At 38.2% G+C, this 17019-nt stretch overlaps 2 protein-coding genes across 4 annotated transcripts; one reads left to right on the top strand and one right to left on the bottom strand.

Annotated features, from left to right (window-relative positions):
• Positions 1 to 49: 49 nt before the first annotated feature.
• gnpnat1 (glucosamine-phosphate N-acetyltransferase 1) lies at positions 50 to 3448 on the top strand. Of its 3 annotated transcripts, none has more exons than XM_079340238.1 (6): positions 50 to 232; positions 1213 to 1376; positions 1503 to 1565; positions 1780 to 1907; positions 2172 to 2233; positions 2397 to 3448. In XM_079340238.1, the coding sequence occupies exons 2-6, from the start codon at positions 1223 to 1225 to the stop codon at positions 2542 to 2544; spliced, it is 555 nt and encodes a 184-aa protein (XP_079196364.1). In that variant the 5' UTR covers positions 50 to 232; positions 1213 to 1222; the 3' UTR covers positions 2545 to 3448. The 3 variants fall into 3 exon arrangements, with proteins under 3 accessions (XP_079196364.1, XP_079196365.1, XP_079196366.1); XM_079340239.1 differs by having other exon boundaries at positions 54 to 149; XM_079340240.1 differs by lacking the exon at positions 50 to 232 and adding an exon at positions 241 to 391.
• A 559-nt stretch (positions 3449 to 4007) lies between these two features.
• Positions 4008 to 8472, bottom strand: styx (serine/threonine/tyrosine interacting protein). The gene is given in 12 exon segments (XM_079340235.1): positions 4008 to 4590; positions 4963 to 5056; positions 6141 to 6213; positions 6359 to 6409; positions 6585 to 6624; positions 6718 to 6754; positions 6848 to 6908; positions 7006 to 7103; positions 7408 to 7461; positions 7860 to 7892; positions 8247 to 8331; positions 8333 to 8472. Coding segments are annotated over 12 exon segments (783 nt in total). The 5' UTR covers positions 8416 to 8472; the 3' UTR covers positions 4008 to 4516.
• Positions 8473 to 17019: the final 8547 nt, after the last annotated feature.

Below are 17019 nucleotides of genomic sequence, written 5' to 3'. Positions count from 1 at the left end.
GTTTGGGATGTAAAACGTAACGACGGATTGACGTCATTTGCTCGCGCCCCTCCCTTCCAACGTCTCTGCCACGTCATACAGGAAGACACGTGCCAGGCGGAAACACCCACGCTGTTTGCTTTAATGATGAAGCCCAACCTCATTCAAAAGTAAAAGAATTTCCCTGTTGTCATTATAGGAAACTTCTGACTGGGATTCGTTCAGTTGTTCTTGTGTGTTTGTTTTTCTTTTGGTAAGTAGTTAAGGTGTATATGCCAGTTACATAGCCAGCTAGCTGCTTAGCATGTCAGACAGCCCAGAAGTAGGTGAAGCTAAGATTGAATGCGGCTTTTCAGCTTCAGCTACGACACCACTTCGGCTGGACTGTTTGCTCGGCTTAAGGTGTTCACAGGTATTTGACAGGTCTTCTAAAAAGACGAGGATAAACACAAGAGGACGCCTTTTTCTTTCGTGTTACTTAGTGAGCTGTCACATCACTAATGGTTTGCTGCTAACGCTAAACATGACCTTTCTTACTTAATGTATTCTAAGTTTTTCTGTGGCTTAGTCATGATGAAGAGACTGGTAAATATGTAACAATGTCCTCTACAGGTAGTTAATCTTAACGAGCCCTTTCAACAGCCTTATAAATACTGCAGGGAAATGTAGTGACATCAGTAGTGTGATTGTGCTTTGCTGCCATGGTAACCATGTTTAGGACCCGTCTCCTTCAGCTTCGTTGATTTGTCTTAAACTATTGTCATACAATAGTCGATATTGAAAAAGCTAGTTGGTAAAGTTACAAGCAGCTTCATTGATGTTGCCTGTTGACCTAGCCATGACTCTTCTCAGGTTACATATCCTGGAGCAAATCCTGAACAGGAAATCATGAGTGAAGAACAAGAGTCTTTTTGTCAAACGTTAAACTTTATGATCAATTGATTGAATAAAAGTCTGCTTGTTTAAAAAAACAAAAACAAAAAAAAACTAAGTATTGACTTTTTTTTTTTTTTAACAAAGTGAATTTGTATTTGCCAGGTCAAAGTTCTGTGCTAGAACAAACATAATTCCCATCCAGTTTGACTCTGTGGCCACGTCAACCACTATATATCCTTAAATATGATCTTAGATAGAGAGAAAAGCTTTTACATTCAATGTGTATGTTTTCCTTACACACACTTTTGGGTGTGTATGTCATTGAACTAATTACCTGTTTGTTTCTTTCTTACACAGAGATTAAGGAATGCTGCTGGACGAGACTCCTCTGTTTGAGCCCTCCCTGCTTCAGGAGCTTGACTGGAGTAGTAACACTGTCCCCTTCTCACCCCCACTCTCCCCGTCCAGCCCTGGGGAAGGCCTGGTGCTCAGGCCGCTCTGTACGGCAGACTTAAACAGGGGTAAGTCAGAGATGGAAGCAATAGTACAGTCATGTTTTGGTACTGTCTACGATGACCACATTTCCATAGCGTTGAGGTCACACAGTCACTTCTTGGCATTTCACTGTTTTTTGGTCTGTGTTTCAGGATTCTTTAAAGTTTTATCTCAACTAACTCAGGCAGGTGATGTGACACCTGAGCAGTTCACAAGTAAGTCATGCTTAGCATCATGCTGCCCCTGTATTAGACACGAGTAAGACTTTTAATTATGTGCAGAACTCATCAATACTACAATTTTTATATAAAATGCTAAAGTGTTTTCACTTCTCCGGTCCCATATTTAAAAAAAAAAAAAGAAAAATCCCTCCCTCTAGAAACAGTTCAATTCCAAACCTTTGTAAGTATGTTGTCTGTCTTCTCCCAGAAAAGTTTGAGCACATGAAGGCATCGGGAGACTATTACGTTGTGGTGGTGGAGGACACAAATCTGGGACAGATTGTTGCCACAGCCACTTTGATCACAGAGCACAAATTTATCCACTCCTGTGCAAAGGTAAACTACACCTATCGGAGCAGTTTGTGCATTTTTCACAAAGAAAACAACAGAACTTTATGTCTCAGGGAAAAAGTGATGCCATAAAAGTTACTTATCAATGTGGTGGTTAATAGATATCTGCAGTAATAAATAGTTAACTACCATAAACCAAAGGGGAGGTCACATTCACAATTGCATTGTCACAATACAGGCTTATTGATTAAGACAATGATCATAAATCCTGCCTGAATCGAAGTGCCCTCTTCTGTGTTTGGTTTGTAGAGAGGCCGGGTGGAGGAAGTCGTCGTCAGTGATGCGTGCAGAGGGAAGCAGCTTGGCAAACTGTAAGTGGACCTGCTGGAGCCTTACACAAGGATGTATTGTTCAGCCCCTTTTACACCTTTTATTGGTCCCAATGAAAATGATGAGTGCAAGACACTTCGATGGACAGTTTTGTCTTTTTTTTTTTTTAACTCTTTCGTCTTCTTTTTTTCCTGTCCCTTACAGATTAGTTTCAACTCTGACTCTTCTCAGCAAAAAACTGAATTGCTATAAAATCACACTGGAATGTGCACCCAGAAATGTTGCCTTCTATCAGAAGTTTGGCTACACCGCCTCTGATGAGACTTACATGCAGTGTAGGTTTTTGGACTGAGGACACCAGCAGCTTTGAACCTTGACTTTGGGGGCATGGACCCTGAGTTTACACACCCAGTGACATGAGAAGTGGCATTTCCACATTTGTCTTCAGACTTGACAGAGCTGCGAGGATGAGCATTTCAGCATACCTGAGTATACATAAATGTCAATCTTACACCTCTTTGGTAACCATGGCTACCTCAGCAGGGTGGCGCTCCATCACCATCCCCCCCCCCCCACCATCTGAAGAAAGGAAGCTACTGTGAATGTCATGTTTTATTCTTATGCATTATGAAGTTATTAGCTGCAAACTAAATATTAATCATATCTGTGACTGCCATGCAACTTACTCTAGGTAAATACTTTTGCTTTGGGAATCTTTGGTAGCACATGAACCGTTTCCAAATCAAATAGTTTAATAATACACTACAGGACAGGCCACAGCATCTCATGTTCACCAGAGAAAAACAAGAATGCTTGAAGTAATTAATGATCACAACTGAAGCTTTGTCTCATTAATCAGGAGGAAAAATGAACCAAAGAAAAGCAATCTCTTCCTTTACATGTCCTGATTTTTCTAACGGGGTTTTTATGTTTCTTAATGTCTGCTTTGGGAAAAGTGATCTTTCTGTGAAAGTGGTGTTGCTGGACGATAAGACAAAGTAGAACTATCTACTTCTAGTTTATAATGTAGAACAGTTCTAGTGAACAGAAAGCTTACACTGTGTGAGGCAGTGAAACGGACATACGATCAGCAGGTTTTATATTTATCGGTACTTTAAATGATCAAAAACAATGATCTAAACATGGTGGTGTTGGGTGGCAGATAAAGAAATAGTTTAATTTTGGAGATTAGGGTCAAATATTTAATGTAATTTATTTCTAAGTTGTTAAAGTGACATAAAATATTCTACAATCTACAGCGTGTGCATTTGTATTTCTACTTGTCAAATAAATGTCTTCAGCTTTGACAGTAAAAAGTGGATCCATAGTTCTGCAGACACCTTTCATGATATTTGAAGGTTACTTTGAATTTAAATTCTTTCACATTACTCGCATTTACTCCCAATGTATTTCATAAGTAAGGTCCTTTACCTGCTTTTTGTAAACATAATGAGCATGGTCTTGTTACCCGCTCTTTGGTTAATATTAACAGACAGACAGTAAGGTCCTTTACCTGCTTTTGTAAAGTGTCTCGAGATAACCTGTTATGAATTGACGCTATACAAATAAAGATTGATAAGTCTAACAGATTTCAGCCCTCCTGTAGCCACACGACCCCATAGCTCCGCACACTGTTAACGTGCAGTAAGAGCTCCTTTTTTAGTTAAAAAGAGTTCAAGTAGAAGAAAACGTAGAATGTATATTTACGTCGTCTGCTACATGCATCTTTCAAATGTAACATTTTTACACATTTTGCAAAGAATGTAAAGTTGTGAAGCAAATAATTAGAGAATATAAAAACAGCACAAGACGAAGTCAGACTTCTTTTTTTAATAAGCAGTGAGTTATTTTCCATTCCTTACTACCCCACCTTTAGTCTGATATTAGTCTTTAATCCTATTACTCCCATGTTAAAGGCATTAGCTAGTCTTCTCTCATGTCCTCCACTGGGCGACGTCCTGGCTACTTTTCCTTTGTCGACTGCCCCATGCTGGTCGTCTACACAAATTCAAGTATTGAAAGTGCATTATTGCAATACTGTCCCGCTGCAAATGCAAAAATGCTTTAAATACTATAAAACTGCAAAAAATCTCCCATCAGTGCATACAGCTTGAGAAAAGAAATTATCAAATATTCCCATTCCCCATCACCACTGCATGTCTCAGACACGAGTGGTCCCACTCCCTCCCTCATCCCTTCCCCTTAGAAAAAGTTCAAATATGTACATTTTTAATCCCATTAAAAATGTAAAAAAAAAAAAGAAAAAGAAAGAAAAAACAGGATTGAGTGCAGTGCGCTGCCACACAGCAAAGTATCAGCGAAGCTTATCCATTCTGCGTCGCTGTGACCTGCATTGCTCCAAAGTCGTCATCTTCCTCCAGGCTGCGCTTTCGGCTCCCTGTTCGATAAACACAGGCAGAGAATAACTAGACACTTATCTTACAAATACAACAAGAAGCTCATGAACTAGACCCTGAACACATCATGATCTGTTCTTAATGACCAAAACAACATTAAGTGAGTCCGATTACAGCTGGAAGGAACAGGATGTCTTTAGATCTCCAAGATTTTGAGTCTTTTAATAGAAGTGTTCATGTTGGTGAAAAATAACATTATCAGCTTATGAAATCCTCTGCGGTCCACACTGTCACTCGCTTTTATTTGAGTTTTAAAGAAGAGCCAAAGCGCAAATGTATTTTCTCTCGTCGTTCTGAGAGAAGAAATAAACAAACTCAGGAAAAAAATCAACTACAACTAAGTGGACAGGTACCTGGCATCCCAGCTTGTATGGAGAAGGACCTGCCCAACTGCATGGGTGACATCATTTTTATGGTCAATTTGGCTAGGTAGATCGCTTCATATTCCTAAGGAAACAAACCACACATTAGTTTAAAAGAGTTTAGCTTCTTAATCATTTAGATCATGTTATCTGTAATAGGACTAGTATGAAGCAAGTCAATGCTAAGCTAATTAGGAATACCTTTCCTGCATGGTTCTTTACATGGAAAAAAAAACAAAACAGGAAAAGAATTAAGAAACAAACCTAGATTCTAAATAATAGCATATGCATAAAGAGAAGACTACAAACCCTGACCCTGTACACTGGCATGACTAACACCAGAATATTTCCATTTGAACATGATCGAATGGTGTTTGCCTCTTCTCAAAAAGAGCCAAGTCATCCTTCTGTTGCAAAAAAAGGAGGACTGAAATCAATCAGCACTTCATCACAGAAGTCTGAATCCATTACAATGAAGGAGCACTGATGTGCACGTTTGACACGCTGCATTGAGACCAGAGAGTAATGGCAATGCTTTCGCATCATTTTCATGCAGTCAGAGGAAGCTCAAGCTAGCTATGAGCTACCCTCATATCATTCTGTTTTCAATTTAGTGGTGAAAAAAACCCCCTACTGCTATTTGGATTTATTTTGAATCCAGCAGAGAATCATGAAACATGAGCAGCAGACATAACAGCTGAGTTACAGCTCATTAGCACTCTTTGATTTTTATGAACTTGTCACACTTTTATCTCATTATGTGCATGCCTACTCGACAGCCACACGTCAGACTCACTCGTGGCCTGCAGCATAAAACAAGGGTCGACTCAAAGGAGAGCGGAGAGACCAAACACTGGATCATTTCTACAGAGTCACAAGTGATCACTCGTAAGAGAAAATGTCAACGGAATAAGCCTGATAAGAGAGATTTGTCATGTCCACTCTTACGTTCTTTTCCTTTTCAAGAAGAGTGCTGGAAGTGCTCAGTCCTACACGCTCTGGCTTTTTAATGTCAATGGGCTTGGGAGATCACATGTTCTTCATTTAAAAGTTAGAACTGGATGGATTTATAGTTTTAATACATCAATTATTTTCTCTTTCAAGTCATGTCATTTCTATTAAATAGCGGTGTGAAGACACAAATTTTGTGTCTTCAAGTCCAAAGTTACCTGTAGCTGATGCACAAAGCCCGCATTGGGGTTAATGCAGAACCTCCTCTCTTGAACGTGGCTGAATGCATCCCTAAAGAGAGAACACACCGTGTTACTGCAGCACTGATGACACGCTCCGGTATGTTTGAGATGTCTAGGACTGTATAGCATTTTTATATTCACTTCTACCAGGTGGAGAAACTGCTATGTGAGGGAAAAGAAAAACTCAATCTTACCTGTATTTCATTCCAAATGTTTCCATAAGGTATGCGATCACTAAGGCAGCACTGAAAGAATCAAAGGAGAGACACAGTTTGGTTCTCTGCTGGTCCAGACTCCGAGTCAAAAAAGTATGCAAGACTCTAGTCTGGTACTTGAATATGTGAAACCAGTGGATTAGATTCAAAGCATAAACACATTTAATTATATGAAATGGTAGGATACAAATAAACAACAACACACCTTCTTGATATCCCTGCATTACCATGAACCAGTACCTTCCCTTAAAACACAAAGAACAGTTCAGTCACAAGAATTATTTTGCCTGTTTGATTTTTTTGTGGTTATGAAACGTAGAAAGGGCATCCATCCTTACCTCCTGTTGCCAAGCAGCTATCAATAAATTCTTTAGTCTGTTAGGGAGAAGAAAAACAAACAGCACACAACAATGTATAATGTAAATGTAATCACTTTCATCAAAGAGAAAACCGATATTTAAAACTTACCGAAGGGAAAAATCTTATTATATTTTCCACTGGATTGTCAGCAATATCTAACACAAGGTATCTGTGAAAACAACATTTAGAAAATGAGTTCAAATTCAACGTTTACACTTAAACAAACGCAGACAGCTGCTCACGTTGAAGAAGAAGCTTTGCCTTACCTAAATGAATGAGGGAAATTAGGTTTGATAAAATTGGCTTCAATATCTTGGCGGACACACACGACATGTGTAATGCCCTGTCTCTCAAGAATTGGCAGCTACACAAACAGGGGGGGGGGGGAAAGGAAGCATTTCAGCAACAAGGCAATTCAAAGTGCTTCACACAAGACGTCAGAAGCACCACAACAAAGAGGAACACATTTAAAAAAAAACATTAACTATCACGCAGACAATTAAATAGGAAATATGTTTAAGATCCAAAATAAGGGGATACAACATTAAGCACATTGAAGAAATTATACAAAATAACCTCACATTTGTAATAAGAGCTTTTGAACCTAGAGCACATCATGCATTTATTTTGCTGCATCACTGCCTGCAGGGTTAGCGTAAACTCATTACCTTGCTCTTCATTGCAGCCGAGTAAGGACCCAAAAAGAGTCCTGGCAAAATCTCCTGAAACGACAGAACAGAGCAGGTCATCAGTGACCGATGATCAAACTAATGTGTTGTTAATTCACTGTGGAACTCTTTACTCTTTATATTTCATGTGTTTGCTTTAGGCATCCACACAGCTGTCCTACAGTCTGCAGATCTGTTCCAAAAAACACATCATGACATGAAACAGCCTATGCCATCTCAGCCTTCAGTGTTTAGTTTTAGAAGCTGCACACTTAATTCTAGTTTTATGAACACGAGCTGGTCTTAACGGGTGGATAAAACAGGAGATGGAACAATATCCCAGATGATATTTAAACAACTATTCAATGTGAAGAGACAGAGATCTGTAGCTGTGTTTCTCCTGTCAGGCTCATTCTTCCCTCAACAGACGACAACATGAACCTCTGACATACCTGCATCTCCCGTCTCATCGGATAAGCCCAGTCCTGTCGAAAGGGAGATATACATGCAAGGTTAGAAAATGCGCTCTTTTGTTGTAAGTTTACCATGTAAATGTGACAGTTAATATTGCAGGTTTTTAAAGCCTCCGGACAGGGTAAGATATTCAAGGCTGCCATGGAAGTTCTGTACATACGTGGCTAATTCTTAGAGACTTTCTCCTTAGTGTCTCACAGTAACATGAACATTATGAGAGATGTCGGGTGAGACATGTTGGATACACAGACACACACAATAACAGCGGGTCGGATATTGGAGCAGCCAGACAACAAGGCTGGAGCCGGGGTTAGCTCAGGTTAGCCACACAGACACAGAAGCTCGCGCAGGAGGCTCGCTCTCACCAGAAGCTCCTCCTTTGTCGCGGGCAGAGACGGGAACTGAAGTTTGTTCTCCTCGTCCATCCTGCTGTCTGTTCGGGCGCCACTGGCCCGCTTCTGCGCGCGGTGTCGATGTTTTTTTCGCGGCGGTGTTAACTGGACAATCGGTGCGAATTCTTTTGAGGCTCCACATGTATGGCCGCCATGCTGTCCCCTGACAGATGTGTCACGTGACCACGCGGCAGATAGCAAACAAGTTCCTAGTGTAGTGAGGAAGATGCAACAGCGACTTCGAGCGGCCACTTTAGGAAGCGCACTGAGGGTGAGATCGGGAATTGTACAATAGTTTCTATCCATGCTGCTATAATAATAATAATAATAACAACAACAACAATAAAAATAGTAATAATAATAATAAATTTGTTTTATATAGCACTTTTCTAAATACCTAAATCTACTGCATTAGAAATCTAATTACAAAACAGAGCAAACGACATGCATTTTCAACATTTACCTGCTTTGTAAAAATGAGATTGGATTTGACAATCAGTTTTCAAATAGCAAAGATACATTAATGGAGGGCTACTCCAATAATGTAGCCTGCTAGGCCAACTCTCAATTTGTAACATTAGCCTCTACAATTATTTAGCTTACTTGTTGTAAAATGTTATTCATTTTTCTTGTGATTTCAAGGTTTAGTCGTTGACACAGAATCCACTATATTATTAATATGGAGGACAGAAAGCGACTGAATTTACGGCCTATCATTGTGCAAAATTAAAAAAAAAAAATACATTTATTAATTTAAAGAAAAACAAACAAACAGCATTGTAGTAATTAGCTCTTGATGGAGTTGGATGGCTTGTGTAACTTTCTGCAAAACTGTGATATCTTGACTTGTCAAATGAGCTTCTAAGTGGGGGGAATTGGTGGTGCAGTGGTTTAGTGATCAGTGTGCACGTCCCAATGTGGATGCCATAGACTGGTATAGTTTTCAGTCCTAAAACCAGGAAGTGAGTTAGCATTTTAGTGCCATGGGTTCCAAACTCTAAAAGTCAATGGGGATTTTGAATGGGTTTGTGGTTAGACGCCTGAAATAAGGTCTGTGGTTACACAAGCTTTAGAGATGTTGACGTTTTGTTAGACGAGATAAATTACGTTAGCTAAGACCCCACTTGTGAATTTTAAAGTTTTTACGTGAACTTTAAACGGCGGTTGCTAACAGGTAGCTAACAGAAACTACAGTGGCTGTTGCAGACATTACACGTCATCATGCCGGGAACTCTCTCCCTAATCCTCCTTACAGCCTCTAGTCATGTTTTTCAGTGTTCTTGCAAATATTAGGTTAATAAACAACTTATTAAACTAACGTTTAGCTATCTTAGCTGATTAGATCGATGAAGCATAACGGTCGTGGCGTCATTATAAACCAACCGCGGTGTAGTTCGCAAGAGCATAACGTTAGCTTTTTACTTCTCTCGGCTACATTAACTCTTCAAACTTCATATAAATGATGTTCATCTGTAAAGATTAGGATAGGATAGGATAAGATATAACTTTATTGATCCCCAATGGGGAAATCCGGGCGTTACAGCAGCAGTGTAGAATCAAAACAAAAAGTCAAAAAAGCTAATAAAATAATAACATAAACATAAATACAATCCAGGTACTGTTAGGGGGTGGGGGGGATATACAGAGGACTTTAGTGTGGTGGACTCAGCAGGACAATGAAATAGATAGTAATAATACTGTGCAGTGAATGGCATGTTAAAGTCACCAGTGAAGAATTTAAAGTGACATTTGTGATCATAGGGTTATGTAAACAGTATTGACAGTTATAAGTAATAAGTTAAAAGTATAATAAATATAGTAAAAAAAATAGTGCAGTTTTGACTAGGGTATAGATATATAGTTATAGGAGTATAATGTAATATAGATATAATATAATAAAGGTAACATAATAATATTGTGATAATATTGAATACTATATAAAAATAGAATATATATAAATGCAGCACATACAGGACATTATCCCGCTGAACAAAACAGCTACGCATCAGAAAGGTGTGTTTGACACAGAGCTTATTTTCTGAATTGATCCAAAATCCAATGCAAAAATCCCATAGGCAAATTTTCGTAGGAACCACCGGCACCATTTTTTAGGTTGGCCTACAAAAATGCATCATTACTATACCATACCAGTCTATAGTCCTCAATGCAGGCGGCCCAGGTTTGACTCAAGCCTGTGGCTCCTTTCCAGGACGTCAGTCCCCACTATCTCTCCCTGATTTCCATCTCTGTTCACTGTCCTAGCTCTCCAATAGAAGCACAACAAGCCCATTTAAAAAAAAGAAGCTTCTAATTTATTTTTTACTGCTATAACATTTTTTGATGTCTGATTTTTATATGAGTCGGCACTTAACTGTATCTACCGTATGTTCTCAGCAGGGTATTGGTGACCGTGAATTCAGTTTTCATTTTACATTTCCAGAGATAAAGCAGAAGCGAATGAGCTTTACTTTGCTATCATCCCTTAAGAAGTATCCTGTACAATATTTTTTGTCTTATGTGGGGTCAATAGGAACACGTGACAGAAGAAAAAGACTGGTATGTGTGAAGGTATGTTTATGTCAGTGTTCATCTCTGCTCAAACAGCGACTTGAAGCTTCCCTCCAATCAACAGTGTTGTAGCCAAAATAGCTAGTTCAAACACACATCATTATCCTGGTCCCCTTCCTCAAATCTTCTCATCCCTCTCTGCCAGCCATCCCTGTTTAATAATCACTTCAACAATGACTGATAATTAGAGATAAAAAAAATACAGAGCATGTAGTTTGTAGATGCTTGTTTGGTCTCTCAGATATCTCGTTTGTTGTTGGGTGACAGAATAGCATTTGTGATTTGTGTTTACCTTCTGACCCATGGTAGAGAACACCACTGTTTTTCCCCAGATCAGAGAAAGAGATATAATCTCACAGCAAAACAGCTCCAGTCGGAAAAGGCCTATATATGTGTGTGATGTTTTTCTATTAGTGCGTATGTAATTGTATCTGATTAACATCTCATAACTTTGCAGAACTACTGGTCAGCTTGCAAAGTGTTCCTATGATTATTTCTTATCACCGACTAAGGCGGATACATCCCCTACTGCTGCTCTTTAAAAATCACTCACACCGTCAAATAGTAAGGCTTTGAAGACTGACGATTACATGCACTCACTTCTGTCACCTTTATGTTCTCCTACAAATCTTAACCATGTGCCTAAGATAATATCAGAATATTGTTTACTCCCTGTGAGGTACTCTGTACCTGTAGTCTCCACATTCTGCCAACAACAGCTCTTTGATATTGTGCTGTCTCAGACTGAATCAGATATTAGCAGCTGTGCCAGATTCCTTTGGCAGCAATGTTGTGGTAAAGCGAGTCGGGACAAAGATAATCAAAAAGATAGGACAACAGCAGGTGGTTCAGATACAAGTCAGTAATGGTGGCTGATTTTAATTGTTGATCATTCAAGGAGTTTTTGGAGTGATAAGAAAAGTGGAATAAAGAAAGACCATTGCTGCAGTTATCTACAGTACAAAATATTGAGTTTATAAAGCGCCTTTTAAGAGGCCCAAGGAAGCTTTAGAAGACGGAGGTACCAAACAAGAAATCAAACAAAAACAAAACTAAGACAGGTAGCAAAGGATGGGAGTCTGGTGTGTGGTGTGCACAGCAGTGTGTATGTTTAAGAGGTTCGTAAGGATTATTGTGTTACTTAAGCTGTTCAACAATGTTTTTGTCACTCTCCTATCATTTGGTAGATATGTTTAAAATAATTCACTGTGCCATGCTCATTTTAGAGAAAGACATGTCTCAGTGGAGCAGTGTGGATTAATGATGTTCTCTTGAAAGTGTTAGGACAGCTATGCATCTTTGTGACACCGAAGAAAGACCTATAATGCACAAGGAACTCACAGCAATTTATTGTTGGATTTGGTGTTTTCATGCGCATGTCGACAATTAAGAATAAAATATAGGTTGTTTCCCATCTTATCATTAAAGTCATTGCCGCTTGAGATAAAAGGAAATACATTGCTTTTAATTAAATTCACCTAGTGTAGAAAAACAAGCACGCCTTAGATTTTAAATAAGTAATTTCAGCTAATCAGTCAGGGCTCATTTAATGGTTTTTGGATCAATTTTATGGGTCTTCTCACATTAATAATCCATTAGCAGCACAACAAACCACACTCATAGGACACTCCAAATCCCTTAATGACACAATAAATCAACCCACCATGGGAACTTTAAAATACCCATATTACTAACCCTGAGTCCTTCATGGTCAAGACACAGGTAATAGGTTTGTGTGTCAAATGAAGTCTAATCCTTAAGTAGAGGAGATGTTGTGAGTGTTACTCCTGCACTATATACATAAAGTATACTCCCACTTGTTTAGAGGGAGAGAGACACAAAAACAATTTATTACTTATTAAACAGTTTTGAATTTACATAGAAATAAATTCAAGTGTTTTAACTTCTTATGCTTGATTAAATACATAGGATTTGGCTAAATGAAAAGGAAAAAAGAATGTTTCATGTACTTTTCTATTTACAATGCTGGTTCTTACCAGCTGGGTTCAATAATGAGAAAACTCAGTCTATTGATGTTGATGCTGCTTACAATAATTCATATTTAACTACACTTATATCATTAAGTCAGTACACACAGTTAGAGGATTCTTTCATATCCACCATACCCATGAAATAGTATTAAATCAACATGTAGATGTTTACTAAATAAGAAATCTATTGCATTTTTGAATATAATAAGGAGAATATATCTTCAGTGAGGATTTTAGTTGGACTTTTGTAAACTCATCATCCTCAGAGGTACGTTTGTTTAGAGTCATCAACAAACATCTGTCCATGTGGTAGTTAAAGGTGTTCTCCAATGTCACAAAGAACAAGAATACTTTGAATGTATGTTATTGCCTGACATCAGTTATTGTACTGTTATTTCACCTGTAAAGTGCCGTGCATTTTAAAAGGCATATCTCCTCAAATAAAAACAATGTCCCACTTATGGAGTCATGAGCTTTTTCCTTAAAAAAAGACTTGCCATTCAATCATCACAAACCTGATGTGTGTGTCTGCAGAGACCCTGTCTTCTGTCTGGATTTTCATGTTTTGGTTACTCAGACATTTCTGGGCAGGTAGTGGGTGTGTTTGTCCCCCATCCAATAAAAGCGCACAGGTGTTTTGGAGAGTGGATACAATTCAGCTATTGGTTCAATTCAAATGTGAATATGACAGATGTGGACATATAGCAGCAAATAATAGAAATACTGTCATAGTGAGGCGTAACTCCAAGCGGGTAAAGCTTGTTCCAAATGAGGGTGAAACTTGGGTTGGCTTCTACTCACAGACGTGAAGTTGGCCTGCTCTCTCCTGCTGGACAGGCAGGTGCCACTAGCAGTTAGCCTGTGCTAGTGTGAGGTACATTGCAGTGTAGGCATAAGCAGTAAACGTAAAGTCTTGATAAATTAAAGGATCACTTTAACAATTTCTATGTCCTCATTGATACTGGTCACCTGGATGATGCTGACCAGTTCAGACATAGACGGTATAAAAAAGAAGAAATAAAAATACCTGACTCCAAATCCTGGATACAGTATTATAGCTTTGATCTAGCAATTAGAAGGATGCAAGAACATGTTGGCAGGGATGACCCTGATGATTTATTCATGACTTCTCAAACTGGTGGTTTTCATCTGCCAAGCTTATTTTTAGCTACAAATTTTTTTAGGCACATTGCTGATCTACTCATTTTTTCAGTCGGTTCACATCTTCATCTGTGTACTTAAATGACAGTCATGCGCTGTGTTTGGTTGTATTCTCCTGGGCCCTGTCAACTACAAAGTGGATGGAGGATAACAAGATTAATGAATAATGCGTTACTTATTTAAAGATACAAAGTAATACCAGATGCAGTTAGCAGCAACACCTTATAAAAACAACATTATTGAAGCAAAACACATGTTTGCTTGAGTGTTTTGTTTTATTGGTCAAAGAAATATTTTTTAAAGAAATTAGCTAGCTATTCTAAATACTTTTTCAGTTTTACATTTTATTTCAGTCTCTCCTTCCAAACATTGTGTACTTTGTCAATTAGTTCTAAATATTCAAATCTGCTGCCTAGAAATATTGTGTTTAAGGAGTTGTGTTGTTTACCAAACATATCAAGAAGAAAATCCATTGAAAAAGCAATAGAGCAGACTAAAAAATTATTACAAAGAAGTCAATCAACAGTCTCTCTCTATCTCTCTCCATCCCACTAGCTGCAGGCAATTAAGGCAGCAGGTTTGGGCCAAATGCTTTTTCAGTGGTGGATTAAGGTATGGGATTAAAACAAATATGGTCCAAAACTGATCCATGTTTATTGTCATAAGAAAGGACCGATTTAGTTATTGATAAATTAATGTCACTTGAAGCTTTAGTTTGATCAAAACGTTCCCTGAACAATACTTTTATTTACCTATATCTTCAAAGGTAGATCTAAATCATAGAATCTGAACCAAATGAATCCTTCTTTTACCACTCAAAAACGCAGAGATGTTGCATGAGTTACTGTACATGATAGATGAAGCCAAAAGAGGCAGAAAAAGCATTTAAGCAATTCAGTGAGAGTAGGGTAGCATAAAACCTGAACATCTGTCTCAAACTTTGCTGTGCCCAGAGGAGCCTCGACAGGGTGTCACATTTTTCGTCAATCATATTCATATCCCATCAGATGTCTCTGGGAGAAAAGGAAGAGTCCTAAGAGATTAATAAAAGCTTCCTTCCTCCCTACAGAAACACCGACATCATGGAGTATTGAATGCCTTCAGCGTCAGTTAAGATAAAGTTTTTTTGGCCGAGTCCCAAAGCTGAACATGCATTTATCAGTACAACTGCTTTAAGTGGGGGTAACTTCAGTAACTTTATGACAAAAATATCTGCATATGAATTGCTTTATAAAAAAAGCAACGCTGTTCATACTTATATAAAATTAAATATCATAGATTAATTCAGGCAATGATGTTTCTGGGAGTGAGGATGAATTTATCAATATTTTCAGTTTGGGTTATTCATTAAAAAATACAAAGTCAACCATTCAAATATTCAACTACCAAAAAAGGAAGAGGCTGAAGCCCAAGGCATATTTCTGCCTGTATAACACAAAGCATCAGAAATTCAACAAAGAATTTTAAAAAGGCAACTCATCACTAAGGCTGTTCAATAGTTTCACTCCAAAAACTGTTGCTGTTTGTTGTCAAATTTGGATGGTAGGTTTGCATTCTTGGTTTTCTTCCTCATAGTCAGATTGGCTGTAATGAGAACATTGTCACGGCTACACACAGAACACCCAAATGCACGACACATAGACAAAACACAGTTTCAAAGTATGTTTAATCGGGCAAAAGGTTGGTACACAAAATCCAAAAACACTCCAGGCAAAAGTATCCAAATCGGCAGGCTAAAGATGAGGTCCAAGAACTTAACAGATCGAATTCTCTAAAAGTTAGGGAAAGGTTCAAGGCTCAATGCTTCCTTTATAACCTCCTTTGGCATAGGAAACACTGGACCATCATTTACAAAAGGAGCTAAGAAAGTGCCGTCTCACAATTAATTGCAGCCACAACTTTTAAAGTGACTAGCGCATCCAAACCATATCCGAGCGTTCACGAAAACTAACGAGGAGAAATGTGGAGACAATCTGTAATTAGTTTCTATGTTAATTTGACTTAAAATTAGTTAGATAGAGATGCTCCATAAAATTAGCATTTGTAATTTATTTAGTGTGAAAAAAACATGACCTTTACTTTTATACATTCTTTTTTCATATAGTGGAGACGCTTTGCTGTTATTTGATGTTGATTTAAATGAGAAATTGTAAAGGGGGTGGAGTTAACAAGACACAGGTGAGACACATCAGGTCATCAGCAAGGTGGGAGACACTGGGGGAAGGGTGTGCAGAAACAAACCTGAAACAAGACACAGGGTAAGTGATCAAAGTAAAACACACAACATAAAATGTGAGAAAAACAGAAATAAACACGATACTTAACCCAGGGATGTGACAACAGCATTCTCCAGCAGTTTCCAACAGTTTCTTGTCTGGAGGTAATCATCTGGACTCTGTCTGTTGTTATACAATAAGTCAGCGCTAATCATCTGATAATGAATCAGGCTATGTTTGTTATCTATAACACGCATAGTTTACTATCTGGCTGTCATGATGCTAATCGTTGCTCATGTGGTGTCGATGTAACCACACATGAAGGATAATGATGGCGATGAGAAGAACTGTGAGTGAATGAGTGTCATTTACTCAAAAGAGTTTTGATAAACAGTTCTCCAGAACTACCTTGAAAAGCATGTGTGCCACGAGACGTGGTGTAGAACTGTGGAATAATCTAGATGAAAACATCAGACTTTGCAAAAACCTGGCACATTTTAAAAAGGTTTACAAAGAGTTTATTTTTTTCAAAGATGAACAAAACGAGTAAAACATGAATCATGACTCTAGATGCTGCTAGAATATATGGTAAAAGTTTGGTATCTCTCTTCCTACTTTAACAATTTGTACGTTCAAAAACGGTTCCGTATGGACCTATCAAAGGTCTAAGAAAGACTTGGTAAATGTTTTTGTATTTCTGTTTTTCATTTTCTAAAACTTGAACGATCATAAATGATCAAATAGGTGTTATTAAGGACCTATCAAAGGATTAATTGATGGTAAAAAATATTGTATTCCTTCTTTATAATT

Source organism: Symphodus melops (genome assembly GCF_947650265.1).
Source record: "Symphodus melops genome assembly, chromosome: 3".
NCBI lineage: Eukaryota > Metazoa > Chordata > Actinopteri > Labriformes > Labridae > Symphodus > Symphodus melops.
The sequence above is the reverse complement of the archived record's forward strand: the minus strand, read 5'-3'. Positions and strand labels throughout refer to the sequence as shown.